This window comes from Hetaerina americana, unplaced genomic scaffold (genome assembly GCF_022747635.1).
Source record: "Hetaerina americana unplaced genomic scaffold, ioHetAmer1.1.p SCAF_1, whole genome shotgun sequence".
In the NCBI taxonomy this organism is placed as follows: domain Eukaryota; kingdom Metazoa; phylum Arthropoda; class Insecta; order Odonata; family Calopterygidae; genus Hetaerina; species Hetaerina americana.
In genome coordinates this window covers 35,676,290-35,692,824 of record NW_027286069.1, presented here as the reverse complement: position 1 = coordinate 35,692,824, position 16,535 = coordinate 35,676,290, and the positions used below count along the sequence as shown (strand labels likewise).

The window sequence follows — 16,535 nt, the reverse complement described above, 5'->3', positions numbered from 1 at the left end:
TTCGCACTTTCTAGTGTTAAACATACGGAGCAGCTGACGTAAAGGATAACACTTTTTATTGAAGGTTGTGCCCATTTATTTTTCTTTTAATCATGATACACAGTCTCTAAAGACACCCAAATGGCAAAGATTCATCGACATTACTTGTAAATGAATGTTTTTCCCTTTTCTTAACCCATTAAACGACCTCCCTCCCAATTATTCCTAACCCACTTGACGCTTTCATCCTCTGCCACACACCTTTTATGGTGGATCGCGCGGTATTTATGTAGACGTAGATATGTTCTGGGAACGCTCAAATTATGCCGATAGGTTAGATAAATTGTAGGAAAGAGGCCAGAGATAATAACACCTCTTTACCTTTTAATGAAGTTGAAAACATTACTTCGTATGATCGACTAAATTGGAAACAAAAATTCAAAGTTCAATTAAAAAAAAACAAAGTACTGAAATCTGGCGTTTGGAGTGTTGGAGGTCAATTCGGCGGTGTACCAGACTTGCTATTTGCCCAAAGTGACAACGCCTTCTGAATTTACATTATATTTTCATAGAAATACTGAAAAAGTGTCTGATGGTGTCTGTGAGGCATTGAATGATCCAAAATGTATCTTTATTGGTGGTATGTGGTCCACCAAGTCATCATTTCGACTCTTAAAATTTGTTTCTTCCAATACGATATGTATCTCGTGTATTTCAATGACAACCATGGAAGGTGTAGGTGAAATTCGGCATTCGGCAAATTATGTCTAATCATGCATGAAAAACTACGTAAAAAAGTTATCGTGTTGTATTACCTACATGTTCCTCACTATTTTCATGAGTTCCTTAAAGAGATTTGAAATCGAATAGGTGAAATGTATCACAGCGCTCAGAATCAATTTCATTTCTTATTCCCTTCTAAAAAATTAAATAATTTAAAATGGGATTGCTGTATCAGTAGAATAATGTTACTCCTTCGAGTTGAATCTTTACTAACTATTATGAAATGCTACCCCAGTCGTAGGAGAAGTAAGGGCATTTCGGTATACAAGGCTTAAGAGTTCCAGCTGGTGTTCCCACCTGCCTGAAGAAATTAATGAAATTGATCAGACTACTCGATGACTCGACTATCGAATATCAATGACGATAGACAAAAGTATAAATTCAAATGTAATTAACCCGAAACGTAAATTTAATAAAGTTTAGTTGAAATCAATTCAAATGTAAATGTATCGGAAAACCATGAACTGTCATCGGAGGTCCCTTTAGACATAATTTCAAGGTTTCGTTGCCTTCACCAATTTAGAATTTCATTTTGATGAATCCAATTTTGTTCGTCCCATTGAAAGGGTGCTATGAGGCAGTTTGAGGCTCTCAATATTTGCAGCAATTATTTTCCTCGATGCGATCGGCACTCGTTCCCTTGCCGGCGAGAGAGAAGAAAAGTGTTCGACGCCCATTGTGTTCCTGTGCATTCGAAATGCAATGCTTTCTTCTGACAATGACGGTACGCCGACCGTCGAACCGATATTATTAATCCCACGCGCCTTACGATTCGTTGAGTTCAGAGCGGCGGGGACCAAAAGACCAGATACGCCACGGACGGCAGAGAGTGAAAGGGAAACGGCGTTGATGAGATCCGGGGCCGCTTACGGGGACTTTTCAGTAGATATCGACACCCATCACCGCTTACGTTGCCCCCCCCACTCCCGCCCGACTCGACCAGGAGCCAATCAGAAGATCTCCTCTTCCCTGGCACCCACCCCCCCGAATGTGCCAGGAAACTCATCTGTGGATCGCGCGAACCCTGCCGCCTCCTCTCACCCTCGACTCCGGCCAGCCAGGCATTTAATGACGCCCCTTTGTCGTGCCCCGATGCATTCGGCCGTGCGCGTTCGCGACTGACGAGCTGGGAAAGATTGGTGAAGGAAGGAGGAAATTTCTACAACCCCCCTCCCCCGGCTCTCGTACCTCTCTCACTTCGGTCCGGCGAGTCAAGGGGTGGACGTCATCCGGAGGGCGGCCTGGCTGATGCTGGTCCGCTCACTCATCATTCTCCTTCCCCTCTTGACCTGCCTAGCACGAGATCGCTCTCAAAGTGAGACAAAAGGGGAAGGGTGGATTACAAAAGGGACTGATTGAAATCCTCTTCCTATTTTCTGCTGGAGATGACCATCGAACCCGGCTGGCCCGACTCCATTAGGTCGGAGAATGCAATTTTCAGCGTTTCTCCCCTCCTCTGGTTGTGGCTCGCTCACTTCTCCCTTTCTCCGACGTCAGTTCATCTGTTCCTTTCACCCTCACTCTCTTGTCACTCTCTCTCTCTCTCTCCACCCCTTACTCACAATCCCTCCCTTTCTCTCTCCTTCTCCCTCTCTCCTTCTCCCTCTCTCCTTCTCCCTCTCTCCTTCTCCCTCTCTCCTTCTCCCTCTCTCCTTCTCCCTCTCTCCTTCTCCCTCTCTCCTTCTCTCCTTCTCCCTGTACAAAATGACTGGTATCAGTGATTACTTCAACAAAGTCACGTGAAAATAGTTGAGCAATGTGAACAGTTGAAGTGATCATAATGAAAAAAAATCCTTCAATATTTATTTGCAGAAATCTCATGTAGGGGAAGGGTATAACTAAAATATCTTCAGGTGAGCCATTAATGTCTAAGTTTGTTTTGATATCAAAAAAGGATTCTCATCTCTTCAACTGAAGATTCATGACATCGTATCTCCAAGCTCTTTTTCCCAGCAGAAGTTCATTTAATCTCTTCCATCTATTCCTGCCGCCATGTTTACACACGTACCTTGTTTACTTGGTGGAAGTACGTAAACCTAATAATCATATGCCATATGTAATCTAGCAATCTGCCAACAAAATATTCTGGTCATATCGCAGACCCAATCTTGCGATATAGTGTGTGCCCAGTTGCTTTCCCCTATTGTGTCTGTCGCTTCTGGAGACTTCTCTTATCTCGTATGTCCCCTCCTCCTAAAAGGTTATATACCAGCAACCCAACCCCGGCATCAAGTACGAGTACATGCTGCCGATCGGCGAGTCCGTGTTCGGGCGGTTGGGTCCCGCGGGAGGAGGCGCCGGTGGGGCCGCGACCAATCCGATGCCCCGCACACCCGGGGCCGGCTACTACCCCGGAGGGGGAGCGGTCATCAAGCCACCAATTGCGTCGTGTAAGTACCGGCTCCACAGGGATGGTGGGCAATCGACAGGAGGAGGCCTGTCAAAAATGTACGCAGGCAATCGCTGCGAGAGAGGATTATTTGGGTTTTCCTGATTCAGAGGCAGTCGGGTTCATGGGAAACAACATAAATTGAAAGGAAGTTGTGAATTGTGAGCGGTTAACATTAAACATGCATTTTTTTGTGGTGATGTTAGTCACTTTGTGGCACGAGTGAGGCATCTATGTGGCTGGCGACGACTGAGTTATGGAACTTTTTTTTGTTCGGTTAGCCACCAAATTAAGTCATGGACACTGCAATATGATGGAAGTTAAAATTAATTGACACACTTCAAAAGTATTATTACATTGTGAAGAAATTTTCAGGTGTGGTTTGACGATTTTTCCAGCATTTGCAGTTAGGTGTGCTGCTGAACTCATGTTATCTTATTTTTTTAATTCTCCTGCAACTTGATATATCTCTCATAAAAAATTATGGACGATTTAAAGAACAAATGTTAAATGAAATAATGATTTTTTATGGACATTGAAAAGCCGTATGACATCATAAATTAATTAAATGCCATTTGAGCTTTTTGTATTAAATGCAACATAATTTGCTATTATGTGGATTGACTATTGACTTAATTTTTCTTCGCAATAATCCCTGAATACACATGTATGATTTGCATTAATATTCACAATTAAACCTAACTCATGTACGCCAATTCATCAGATATCATGATTGATATTCATTGCAGATGATATTTTTTCAGCACTGTACCCAGATGACATAGCTCCAAAGGATGGTCCCATCTTCGATGATTCAGACACCAGAAGGTAGGGCTTATCGTCTCGATTTTCTCCATTTAAAATGTCTCTAATTGTAGTTTTAGCAAAAATACGCTTTATGTTAGTTTAGTAAGAATTGAAAATTCATTCAGGAGTCAAAGTCTCAAATATTTTTTAATTAGGGTAAGCGGTATGAGTCCGGCTCTGATATGACGCCCCACTCGCAAACTCTTGTGATAAAACTTGTTTAAATTAATTTCTGCGAAAAGTAGTAGTAGAGTAGTATCGTGACTCTTCAGGTGCAAATAGCAACTTCAATGACCTACATTTATTAAATGATAAGAAAAAACTCACATCCATTATTATAAAAAAACAAGTTGGCCATGTTTGAAATGGAAGCGGTAGTAATCAAATTTTGGAGCCGCCTCAAGCCGTACTTTTGAAGCATTGGATAACCTCACGGTCCAGCGCCAGATTAAATTTGGGAGAGCATGTTGTATTCGGCTGGTTTCCCTTTTCTCATTGGTTTTGAAATATTTACTGACCTAATTCCAGGTAGGTATTGCTATTCTCGGTAAATGCGCAATGCCCTGGTCAGCGTTATTCAACCTAATGAGCCCGCGTGCACCATGGAAATTAAGCCCGCAGAATTATTGCATTCAGATGGAAGGGAGTTTGGGAAAATACTATATCTATTTGAATTTTCATTAATCGAATGGTATTTGAAAATGAAGCGAAAAATGATGATACGCGTGCGTAAAACGTGAATGCAAAATCATAGGCACGGTTGGCACGGTTTTTATTGCACATTACATGTTCATTCAATATATTTAAAACATTTAACGTATTCAAGTAACTTGGATGGATCATTATTGCAGTGACTAAACGCGCGTTAGATACGGGAAACTCTGAGTGCGTGATTAACCACATGGTCATTACGCCTTATGAATATCATAGAACATTCAGTTGAATTCATAGAATGACTGTTCATACCTCCTCTCTTTTAATGCCATATCGTATTAAGTAATGGCTTTGTACTCTATAAATAATTCTCACTGCAATTTCGAGACGTATTGAAAGCTCCGACTCAGATTTTCTCTTAGTCAAATAAAAGTTGTAATTATGTGTTCTGCTCTTAAATTAAGTCAAAATTGTACGAGGGTTATGATAAGAGGAGACTTCTTTTTCATTTACTGTTTAAATGTACAACCATTTACCAAGTACTGTTTTGTTGCATGATTGTTGAGTTTCCAGTAGTTTTAATTGTATTTTATTTTTGTTTTTATAGTTTTAATTTTATTATAGAACTCGGGAACGTCTGCTTCGCTTTCCTTAAGGTGGAAGAAAAAAGCGTGGAGGATGCAAATTAATAGTTTTTCAGCGTCTGGGATGCACTGTATAAGTATTGAGATTCAATAATGAGTTAAGTATTTTCCTCTTCACTTTCTTGTCGAGGAATGCACGACCGTTCAGTTTTATGAAGGAACGATATTCTTCAGCATATCACCTCGAAGATGTGCTTTCGTCTCGAAACACGCCATCGGCCCTTAAAGTAGCTAGTCGGGGTAAAGTCAGTCTGCATAAGGTTTCGTGTACTCATAGATATCAACTCCTCAGCAAACGAATGGAGTTTCCGTGACGCATTACTTTTCTCAGTCGGTCAGTTTTCATTTCGTACTGGCTTTTATTGTTCCGTGCTGAGAAACGTGCTCCGTTCCTTTGTTCTCCCGACGGTGATGGTGCTGCGGTCAGGGAATCGCGGCGTTGTCCAATCATCGCCACCGACGTGGCACGCCTCCACCTCCACATTCTCCCTCTCTTCCGCTTCTCGGACCTATCAACGAGGCTTTTTCACATTTGCTAAATGCAAATGCCTGGCGTGCACCCGCGAAACACTGCACTGGGCCATTACACGCGAGGGTAAAGCTGGGTAAATATTCTGCGCCACACTTTGTCCGTCCGCTGAATCCCTCTTGAAAATAATATACGTGGTCCGACGGTCCATTAGAGTGAAGATAGAGAGCCATTCATTCGCCTCACCAATTTTTATTTTTCCTCCGGGACATGACTTTTGAACCGAACTGGATGGCGATTAACTAGAAAATCGCATAACGTCCGATTATTTAAAGAGAGGATGCTGTACGAGTAATTTTTGAGTCATACTTTGGAGTGGTGATATTTAAACCCGAGATATTTCCCCTTGGGTAAAAACTTAGGCCGAATTAAATTAATCTGGGCAAAAATGGGACACGCAGTTGCCTCAGTAATTTTCTTAGTATTTTGAAATCAAAGAATGCATTAGTAAATGGAGAAATATTGAAGATTAGTTGTTCCACAGTAATTTGTCCAAGATTGCAGCAAGCTGAAAATGACTGGAATCGAGTGAAACTGGTAAAATAGCAGCTTAAAATGCTCTGCACTGGATTCCTCGCGAAATGAAAGTCTTATTCCGCGTTCTTAAAGCATTTGATTGAAACAAAAGGCGATTTTCACTGACTGGCTGAAATAATATCAATTAGAAATGGATCTTTTTCTGTAAATTTAATAATATCTATGAGAAAGTCATTCCCCGACATGAGACCTTAAATTAAGAAAAGAAAATACTTTGTTCTTCCACATATATTTTACTATGCAAGGCCTAGGTTTCGATTTGAAAAGTCATCGTAAGGTGAAGTACAGATGATGACTTTGTAAGTCGAAACCTAGGTCGTGCATAATAAAATATATTTGGAAGAACAAAGTATTTTCTTTTTCGGTATGAATCGCTTCCACCAAGTAATGCCCCAACCATTCTATTCATGAGACTTAAGAGATTTTTTTATTTGAAAAATGAGGATACAAAGCCGAAGGAAGCAAAAATAATTCCAGGAAGTGTACCCTCATAACACAGTGTGATAAATGCGAATAAAAATGTTTTTATTGTTATGACGGTAATAATCTTTAAGAAATTAGTTGAGTATTTTGGATTTGCAATTCTAATTCGGAACCACGAAACTACTCAGTAAACAAAATTTCTCGCACGTGGTTCCAACAGCAAACGTTTTCAGTTATCTAGGATAAACTGCGCAAGCATGGTGATGTTTAGTATGTTTGTAGGTAAATCAAGGTGCCCATATTCTTTGGCATCAAATATACCGATTGTCATTATGCATAAAACATGTAGGTGGCCTCCGCAATTTAAGACTGGAGTATCATAAGAAATTTAATCGGCATTGAAATGAGAAATATTTTTCGCATTTTCATGAAATAAGTGTTTGAATCACCATTATGGCCAAACACGTCGACGTAATTTGAAAGTTAAAATCTACCATTAGAACCTTCAAGGCATACCTTAATAACGGTTGATTCGACTTGAAAATCGGAGAGTGCCGACTGAAAATATAGCAATTAGTATTCGTCCGTTTGCATTAAGAAGTAATTTCTTGGCTGGAAGACAATATAGTTTTCTATCTGGTTGACGACTTATGCAGGTGCTGAATATCTTGAACTCTGGATAGTCAATTCTTATATTGATAAACACCAGTTTTAAATAAAAGTATTCAAAACTGAAGACATTCCTGAACTCTAAATGAAGATGAAAAGTGTGAAGTTTCCATTTATAGGTTTACGAGAGGTTATTGAATCGTGTGGAAGCGGAGGGAGGGTTGAGAGTGTTCCCGGGTTTCCCCGCGAACTCACAGTTGCGGCAGATGCGCCCGAGTCAAAGCAACCCACGCCACCACCCCGCTTCATTTGGTTTTGTTTTCGTTTGTTTTTTTTGGTTAATCGGTGTTGAACGTGTCACCCTTTCCAGGAATGGGGTCCCCTTTGACCCGTATCTTTATCACACTTATCGCAGCGGGCCCAAGGATGCGGCGCAGGTGAGGAGTGGCGGCGGTAATGGCTACGGCCACGCCCACCACCAAGGCCTCCTGCCTTCCGGAGACGATGCCAAGCCCCTGTCCCCGAGATCCCGCGGCAGGAAGAGGAAGTTCATCTGGAAGCTGTCCGGATTTGGCGAATGCTCCAAGTCCTGCGGCGGAGGTAAGGACTTCCGTCGCTCCCATCTGCGAGGAAGGGAGAAAACGGGCTCCCACTGCTTTCCCATTCCTCTCTTTACCTTCCCTTCAAGTGCACCGCGTTTTCACTTTCAACGCTTTTCTGATTTCACTGAATATCTACGCGTAATGCCACCTATGGCATTACAGACAGCTCGTCACTTGTTGAAAATTATTACTGTAGGGTAAAATTTACTTTGCATACGGATTCACGAAACATTTAATGTTTTGAAACCAGGTTTCAACGTAACAATGTCAACTTTAGGAGTCACCTGCGGTGTTTTGACCATGTCACGGCAATGTTATGATAAAACCTTACCGTTATACCTGAAAATGGTGCTACATTGCTATCGAGATTTCTAAGTGAAATTTTTTTTTTACACGACCAGGTTGTGAAAAAGGTTTTTAATCATAAAATTGTCACCTGGAGTGGAACATTTTTGTTGAAACTTGAAAATGTCAATATGATGTTGAAACCGAAATAATTATTTTTTGTGAACGTCGATATTTACTTTGACGGACGAAAATATAATATGTTGATTATAAATATGATCGATTGCAATGCCGTTTGTAGGCTTACTTTGTTATTTAATGAATGTCATTCACTTTGTCATTTAATGTATAATAAAATATGCTCTTCAGCGAATTAGCTTAAGTATTTTATTTAAAGTGGATATAATTTACCTGTATGTACCGTGCTGATTGCTTTTCCTAGAAGATACGGATAAATTGTTTAACGTATAGTGCACCAAATCAAATCGTTGGTATTACAATCAGCGAATATGATATCTAAAAATCTTTTCCGCGGACGCGTTATACTTTGACTTTGACTCAGCGATGAGTTAACATACTTTTAATTTACATATCTTAAAGAGTACCCCTCGCTTTATTTTGCTTTAAAAGATTATCTTTTGTAATTTCCGAGGCCATCAATGAAAAAAATGAACATGTAGTTATTTTTTCCCACGGTAAGCTCAGGTAGCGCAACTATTCCCGAGTATTTAATAATTAATTTTGTGTTCTTCATCAGGTGCGGGGCTGTAACTCTGAGTAAAGCACCAATATACGAATTAAATTACCTAAATGCTCCTAAAATAGATAAATAAATTCAGAGGTATAAAATCTCGGTTTGATTAACAAATCCAAATTTTGAATTCCACGCGGTAGTTTCATTAAAGGGAAGTGAGCTCTTGATGCGATATTTCAAATGAACTCGAGGCCAAAACGCATTTTGATAATTAACTTTTTAGGTCTCTTGAAAAGGTTTTTCTCTCACGCGTTGTCATGGTTTCTTCCAACTGGATCGCATTCACATTACGATTATTTTACTCACTTCAAAATTGTTCATTTGAAGTTCTAGTGATACACTTTTTTTTACTATTAATATATATTAAGAAGTACTGTAAGTAAGTGAAAAACGTGCTTAACCACTGCCCATCCCTCATTGATAAAAAAACTAAATTTAGACTTTCAGTGTCAAATCCAATTTTACCTAGATTATATTGCTTACCTTAAGTCCATAAAGTTGGTCTCCCCATGAGACCCATTGTTTCAGGCAAAGATTCTCCCACATATCTCATATCCAAGTGGCTTGTTTGTGAATTTAACAAATTGGTTTTCCCGAGCCCCCATTCTCTTAAAAATACCATAGATTTCGTATCCAAAACCAAAAGTCACAATTTCAGTCAAGGAGAAGTCATGGTATCTTTTGATGTTTCAAACCTATTTCCGAGCGTACCAGTAGACATACAATCAACTCAGTAATAGTTTGATTAACATCATTACAACTGGATCCCAAGTTTAAAAAAATAAAAAATAAACAAAAAAAAGTGTGTTGGTCCCTGACGCGGATTAATTTCCCGTAAACCACCACAGAGGGTATTCTGGTCGAGGTTGTGGTTGGTCCCTGACGTGATTCCCGTTAAACCAGTACAACAATTAGTCTGACGAGAGATTTGCAACTAATTTTTACGGCCATTGGAGTTTTCTTCCCCTTTCTTATTAATATATGATACTTCTATCGTGTAGTTCAAAGTATTTGAGGAGGATGTCATTCCCGAACAAGCACTGCTAATGAACCATCCGTGTTAGAACTGCATCACTTTTCGTGTAAACCGAAATGCACTCCAGAGCGTATGTATGGACAATACCTATATGCAAACTCATTCCTGATTGCGTTTTCCGATTCAAAAGAACGCGAGTCGCGAATGCCCAGCTTTCCTGCTAAACACCGGAGAGTGGAGAAGGAGAAAAATTCGAGTCATTTAGTACCCCAGGATAACATTGCATCCCCCTGTTAGCCGAACATGATGCACGGCTGTGGCGGTGATTCCAGAAATGTCCCGCCGTGCGGATTGGCAAGCGTAGTCTCGGATTGTTTACCTCGTTAGCTATGCAAAACAATCGTCGTCGTTTCCCCCTAGGGTTTTTCGTCGTTTCATCCGAGAGTCTAAACACAACGGCAAATAGAGAATATAATTATGTTATCTCCTCAAAGTTGATTCTCAGCCTTTGAAAAGTGTGTGTGGACGGAGGATGGTGGGGTCCTATCACGGGGCACAAGAGTAGTTCAAAGGCCATCGCACTCTTCATCGGCTAATTTCCGTCCTCTTTTTTTTCCCGGGGTGAACTTATCACGTTACATATCTTCATTCGGCGAGCTTTTTGGCACAGATAATAATCCGTCCACCACTGCTTTTCAGCGATTCCAAAGCGTAGTGCAGGCAAAAACGAGGGAAGGCATGTAGTGTCTTTTTATACACTGCACGCCAACTTTCCAAAGGAAAATTATGCGAGAATGTCATGACCCCATTTATCGCCATGTACGTTCTGGTTTTGTGTATGTCACTTCCTAAATGCACGTTTACGGAGCACGAGGTATATTCCATTTTATTTGGAAGGAATGACTATTTTAACATCAAAGTTACTCCCTCTGATGATGATAGCTCAGGAGAAAATCAATCCTGTACCATTGAATGAGTTATATCACAAGCATCATGTAGGTTTTATTACTGTTAAACTCTTGTTTTATCACTGTTAAACTCTTTTAAATAATGCTGAATCTCGATCACCAGCGGAAGGTCCTGTCAGTAAACGGAATCGGTTTTCATTCGTTTTGTATTGACATGGAAATTTCACTCTAAATACTCATATCGCCTTTATTTGGTTATGAGTGGGTGCATTTACGGAGTAAACTTCCTCTCAAACGACATTTAAGAACAATTTTTTAAACTGGTTAAGTAAATGATGGGGTAAAATTAAAATAGTATGGCGATAGTTTGTGAATTTTATATGAAAACTTTTTCCGTCCTCTTTTTCAATCTTGTGCCATATTATATGATCAACGAATGATGATGATTTGACGAATTACTTACTCGTATGTATGCGCCGTATTAGTCAAAAATATTTATTTCATTCCCAGAATATAATCAGTTTTACAACGGAAAGTGCACGTTAGAAATGGAAGTCCGCCATCGCCCCCTTACGGCCAATTCAGTCGCTATTGGTTACCATCTAAAATCTTAAGGAGTTTTGTAGGACACGCTTTAAACTGCCATCATCACGGATATTAAAAAAAATCTGCAAGACGTTAGTTCGTTTATGAGTTACAAAATATAATGAGTCTGTATAAGCTGAATTAGATATTGGTATTAACAAATGAATTGAATTTTATATAATCGGTCAAGCAGGAGTTAGTCATGAGAACAAATCCATAGACTGAATTTAAAAAAGACGCGTTTAATAATGAGGGAAAAAATGCAGGGGCACTTATAATAAATCAAGATGCAATTAATTAGTAAGCTTTGCGTTGTTTGGCTCCAAAATATGTCCGTTGAGGAGAGAGAATAGGCTTAGTGAGGAAGATTTTAGGGATCTGGGAATGGAGAAGAATGGAAATGGGAAATATTCGGGAAATGGAGGATGTTGCTGGCCTACTTTCGAAGACTGCAGGAACAGTGGCCGCATGAAATAACAAGGAGGAGCGAAGCGTTGAACGTAGTTGTATAAAAAAAGAAATGAAGTTTAAGTTGTGCAATGACACTTACGAAGACGACGACGCGTAATATTGCTTAGAAGACGCTCAAAATGCTGTTCCAAGCGGTAGAATGCTAGCAGTTATAATTTGAAAACATAAAGGAATACAGTTGAGATCAAATGTTAGCAAACATGATGGATATGATAACATTTAATATTTGATGAAACTCTAAAGCATGACTACTTACACCAATTGATTGATTGACCAAATGACCAAAAACTCTTTGATTTCACTGGGAAAGAACTTTAAAACTATGAAAGAAATCTCAATATTTCGTCGTGTAAATTACAGGATTATTTGCTTTACAATTTATATTTCGGGAGTTGTGTTTGCCTAAATATCCACGAAACGATTTGCCTAATTGTCCCCGTTAGATTGAGATAGAAATAGAATTGAAATATATAAGTATTTGATTGATTGTTTGAATTTACTTCACGTAAGTTATTCTTTTGCCATAATTTTAATAATTTATAAAATTTTAAGGCGAGTGATGAGATTCGCAAGTTTTTTCGTGCGAATTTCAGTATAATTTCTGATCGTTTATAATTTTCTGATTCCTGCTTGATAGCTTTTGTTTCTAAAATACCTTCCGTGTTTTTTGTGAATTTACGTTGAGCCATGCTAAGCTTTTAAAATGTTCTGTAATGATTGTAACAGCCGGCTGCATGCCGAGACTGGTTTTATGGCTGTGGTAACTAATGAGAAAATGTAGTTCCCTCCACTGTCTGGTCAGCCAAATACCCTGGTACCCAAAAACTACCGAGCATTATTCATATTTCGTTTGTATTTTTTATTATTTTTTCATCGATTTCATCATTTTCAAGATTTTATTGACACATAAAAATGGAAAATGCCCTGAACCTAAAAATTTCAATCAACCAATCAGTTCATTCTGCCGCTCTCCTGTCCAACTCCGTCCCCTTAGGTGCGTGATTTCACGCAGCCACATCCAGTGGTGTTGCATTCGATCGCGTCGCTTGGCCTCCTGAGTCCGAAGGTGAAATTTCACTGTTGTGTTTGAGTCCAATCTCCGTGGCTGGGCGCTGTTGACTCCTCCCGCCTCCATTTTATCATCGGGGCTGTTTCCTTGGAGCAGCTTTCCCCTAACGTTGTTGTTGTTGCATCAACTGGACGCCCTCCTGAATACGAGGCTCAGCCGTTTGGGAAGCAGACCGAACGCTGACGCAAGGGAGGACGTCGGGTTCAAAAAAGGTTGATCTCTGCGGTCGAGGATTATTTGCGCTGCTGGGAGCACACGGCGACCGCTCGTCGAGAGACAACTGTCCATCCAGAGGGCCTTGACGTAGTCGCCTGAGCGCTGAGTGGCTGTTGCGGTGTTCAGTATTGCATCGGGTACTCCTACCTGCTCCTCTGGTTCACCGTGAGTCATAAAGTTCTCCTTTCTCTCTCCAGGCGTGCAGACTAACACCGTGCACTGCGTCCGGGAACACAATCACACGCCCGTGCCGGAGAGGAGGTGCACACCGCACGACCGGCCCACGCCCCAGACGGCACCCTGCAACAACAAGCCCTGCCCTGCCGAGTGAGTACCTTACGAGATGGCGCACTCCAATGGAGGCTCCTCCTCTTCTTCAACCACAGTCCCAAAGGAGTGATACCCGGTCGAATAATCAGCTTGCGGCAGAGCTGTCCAAACGGTGTCCCCGGTTTATATTTGACAACGATCTGTCTCCCCATAATCTTCGCAGGGCAATAAAAATGCAGAGTAATGACTATGGCCTGGAGAGAGGGAAAGTTCACTCCGAATTTGGACTGGGCGGTTACATTAAACTATCTCCCGTCCTGGAGTGAAAAACACAACCCACCATGTTCAGTATCCTTGCTGTTTTTTGAGTTTTTGAGACTGGTGTGTAAGTCAAAGCTGGTCCGCGTTTACAAATTCGGAACGAGTATCTCTAAATTGGCGAGGATCGGAGTTCTCCATTGTAAAATTCGCAATCCTTTTCCCGCTGTCCGCGAGGGACGGGGCACCTGCTGAGCCCGCCCCGATCGCTTGCTGGGCGAAGGCGTTCGGGAGGCTCTTCCATTAGATAACGCTCAGTTACAAAAATTATTCGGAACTGTCCTGCTAGACAATAAGAGGAGATTTTTCAGTAACAGTAGAGTTTGTTCCCTTATTTTGATCGGTTTCACTCTATGTTCTTCCTCATAAATTTCTCATTTTAAGAATAAAAATCGCTGAATGCACCCTTAGATGCAGGTGAAGGGAAGCTTTTTTTTAATATTTGGAGCTTTATTTTATCCGCAATTCTGTGGATCTCCAAAATAATGTTATTTGGCAGAAGCTCTTCATAGCAAGTGCTCGTTGTAATGAAACGTTATATCCTGCAGAATTGTTTTGCATTCTCCTCTCGGTCACTCCTTATCACTTCAAAATCGTAGTCGCCTACCTCACTACAATCTTTCCCTTCGCCTACCGTCGCGTTTCAATTCCCTATCACATCGAATTATTTCTTCTAATTGAGCGCATACCTTTTAGCCTTCTTTCTCCCTATGGTTGCATAGTTGCATGTAGGCCTAAACAATGACCAATTTATGTCTGTATATCCAGTAGAAACCTGTATGTATGTATGTATGTATAATCCAGTCCAACCTAGGGAAGTGTTATCGGCCCTCTATTATTTATAATTTACGCTAACGAGATTTACTCCGTAGTAAAAAGTAATAAGCTTTTATTTGCCGACGATGCAGCGGTTTACAGAGATATCCGTAATCATGACGATAAAGCAACTTTAGCAGATGATCGAGTGGTTATACAACGGTGGTGCAACACGTGGACATTAGAATTAAACTTAAAAGAGTGCGTAGTGATGATTTTTTTAAAAAAGAGCAATACCCTCCCGAATGCCTTCTGTATCAGGAGTACCGAAATAGAAAGTGTAGACTCGATTAATTACTTGGGCATTACCATTACTCGCGACATCTCGGGGTTGGACTAGCTAACAAAAAAATAGGGTTTACTAGAAGATTTTTGGGGAAAATTGATGAAAAAATTAAAGAAAAATATTATCTTTTGCTCGCTAGGTCTCATTTAGAATACGCTGCAAGTATATGGGATTCCCATGAAGTTGGATTAATTGCCGAATTGGATCTCGTGCAGCGTCGAGGAGCTCGATTTGTCAAACGTTATTACAAACTGAGTAGCGTATCAAAATTATTAGAGAATATAGGTTGGGAATAACTTACGGAGCAAAGACTAAATAACAGATCAAATCTCTTGCATAAATTGTAAGGATGTCTCTTTAGCAGTGATGTTGATTTTTTTATTAACCCCATCGTATTACGGCAGGAGAGATTAAGTAAGGAACATATAGATTTAGGATGTCATTTTTCCCGCGATCGATAAGGAATCAGGATGAAATGACGTTTGTCCGACCAGGTTAGGAGGAAGAGGTGTAATGGGTCTGGTGTGAATTCACCCCCTGCCACACACCCACACCCTTGTGGTGGCTCGCAGGGTACTAAATAAATAATAAAATAATGGATAAAAATATTCTTACCGCTGAGAACTGAAGTCTTGCCAGGCGATGGGTTGGAAGGTGTCAATGGATTACCGTGCCTTCTTCTTAGAACCGTGGTTGAACGGGAGACATTCTTAAAATGTGTCCCACCGCTGGGTTATTTCCTTCATCCCCGATATTCGATCCTCCATATGTTGTAATTCAAAGGTTACGTCGATATGACGCTGTTTGTCCTGCTTCCGACGTCAAATGGCACCGATTGATCCAAATTTCAAATATTTGTTTTCCTCTAAAGAGAGGCAAGGTTAATGTGAAGGGCTCTTTGCTATTATTTGCCCGCAATCAGCCCTAAAAGCTGAAAGGGAGACACGTCTCCGGATTTGAGAAAAAATGTCCGTGGTTCGTTGGCCGCGGGGAGGTATCCGCCCCTCAGGTGTGTCGAATCTCACTGATGGCGAAGATCGGGGGGTGGAGTATGGCCCCGGCGAACGTCTACGTCTTCGTAACCGTCCTCACGCAAGCGTGGGCCAGGAGGCGGAACCTTCCCAGCCCGCACTTGCGCTCGCTGGCGCGTTCTCCGATCTTCCCGCACGGCAACCGGTCCGATGGCTGACTCGGGAGGAGATATCCGCAAATAAGGTTCGGTGTTGATTACGAGAAGCGACTTCGAAGAAGAGCGCGCGCGCGCTTGGGGCGCGTGAGAGCGTGAATCTTTGATGGTTAAGTCCTCTCAAAGCCGAAGGGAGATATCCAATCTCTTTGATCGGTGCCTCCCGGAAGCACCTGGCATTCCCCTCCCAAGTGTCATCCCCCTCGTCATTTCATTACTTAACACCAATGGGTGATGTAATCAAGGGAGATGTAGCTTTCCATATTATAAATACTTTCTTTATTTGTTTTCCACCACCCATTTTTCAATTATTTTCATTCCCCATACCAAAGCTTGCATACGTTTATTATTAAGCATGTTAAGCATATTATTATTAAGCATAATACTCATACTCCATATGCACCAATTGTTTTGATATAAAACAAATGTTAAATCGATT

At 40.9% G+C, this 16,535-nt stretch overlaps 1 protein-coding gene across 1 annotated transcript in view; it reads left to right on the top strand.

Moving 5' to 3' along the window:
• The window catches only part of LOC139697398 (ADAMTS-like protein 4), a 139,765-nt gene that overhangs the window by 83,998 nt on the left and 39,232 nt on the right, over positions 1 to 16,535 (top strand). Inside the window, exons 4-7 of the mRNA XM_071596082.1 lie at positions 2,963 to 3,152; positions 3,916 to 3,979; positions 7,725 to 7,954; positions 13,418 to 13,547. Coding sequence (XP_071452183.1) covers positions 2,963 to 3,152; positions 3,916 to 3,979; positions 7,725 to 7,954; positions 13,418 to 13,547 — 614 coding nt within the window. The remainder of the gene's footprint in view (positions 1 to 2,962; positions 3,153 to 3,915; positions 3,980 to 7,724; positions 7,955 to 13,417; positions 13,548 to 16,535) is intronic.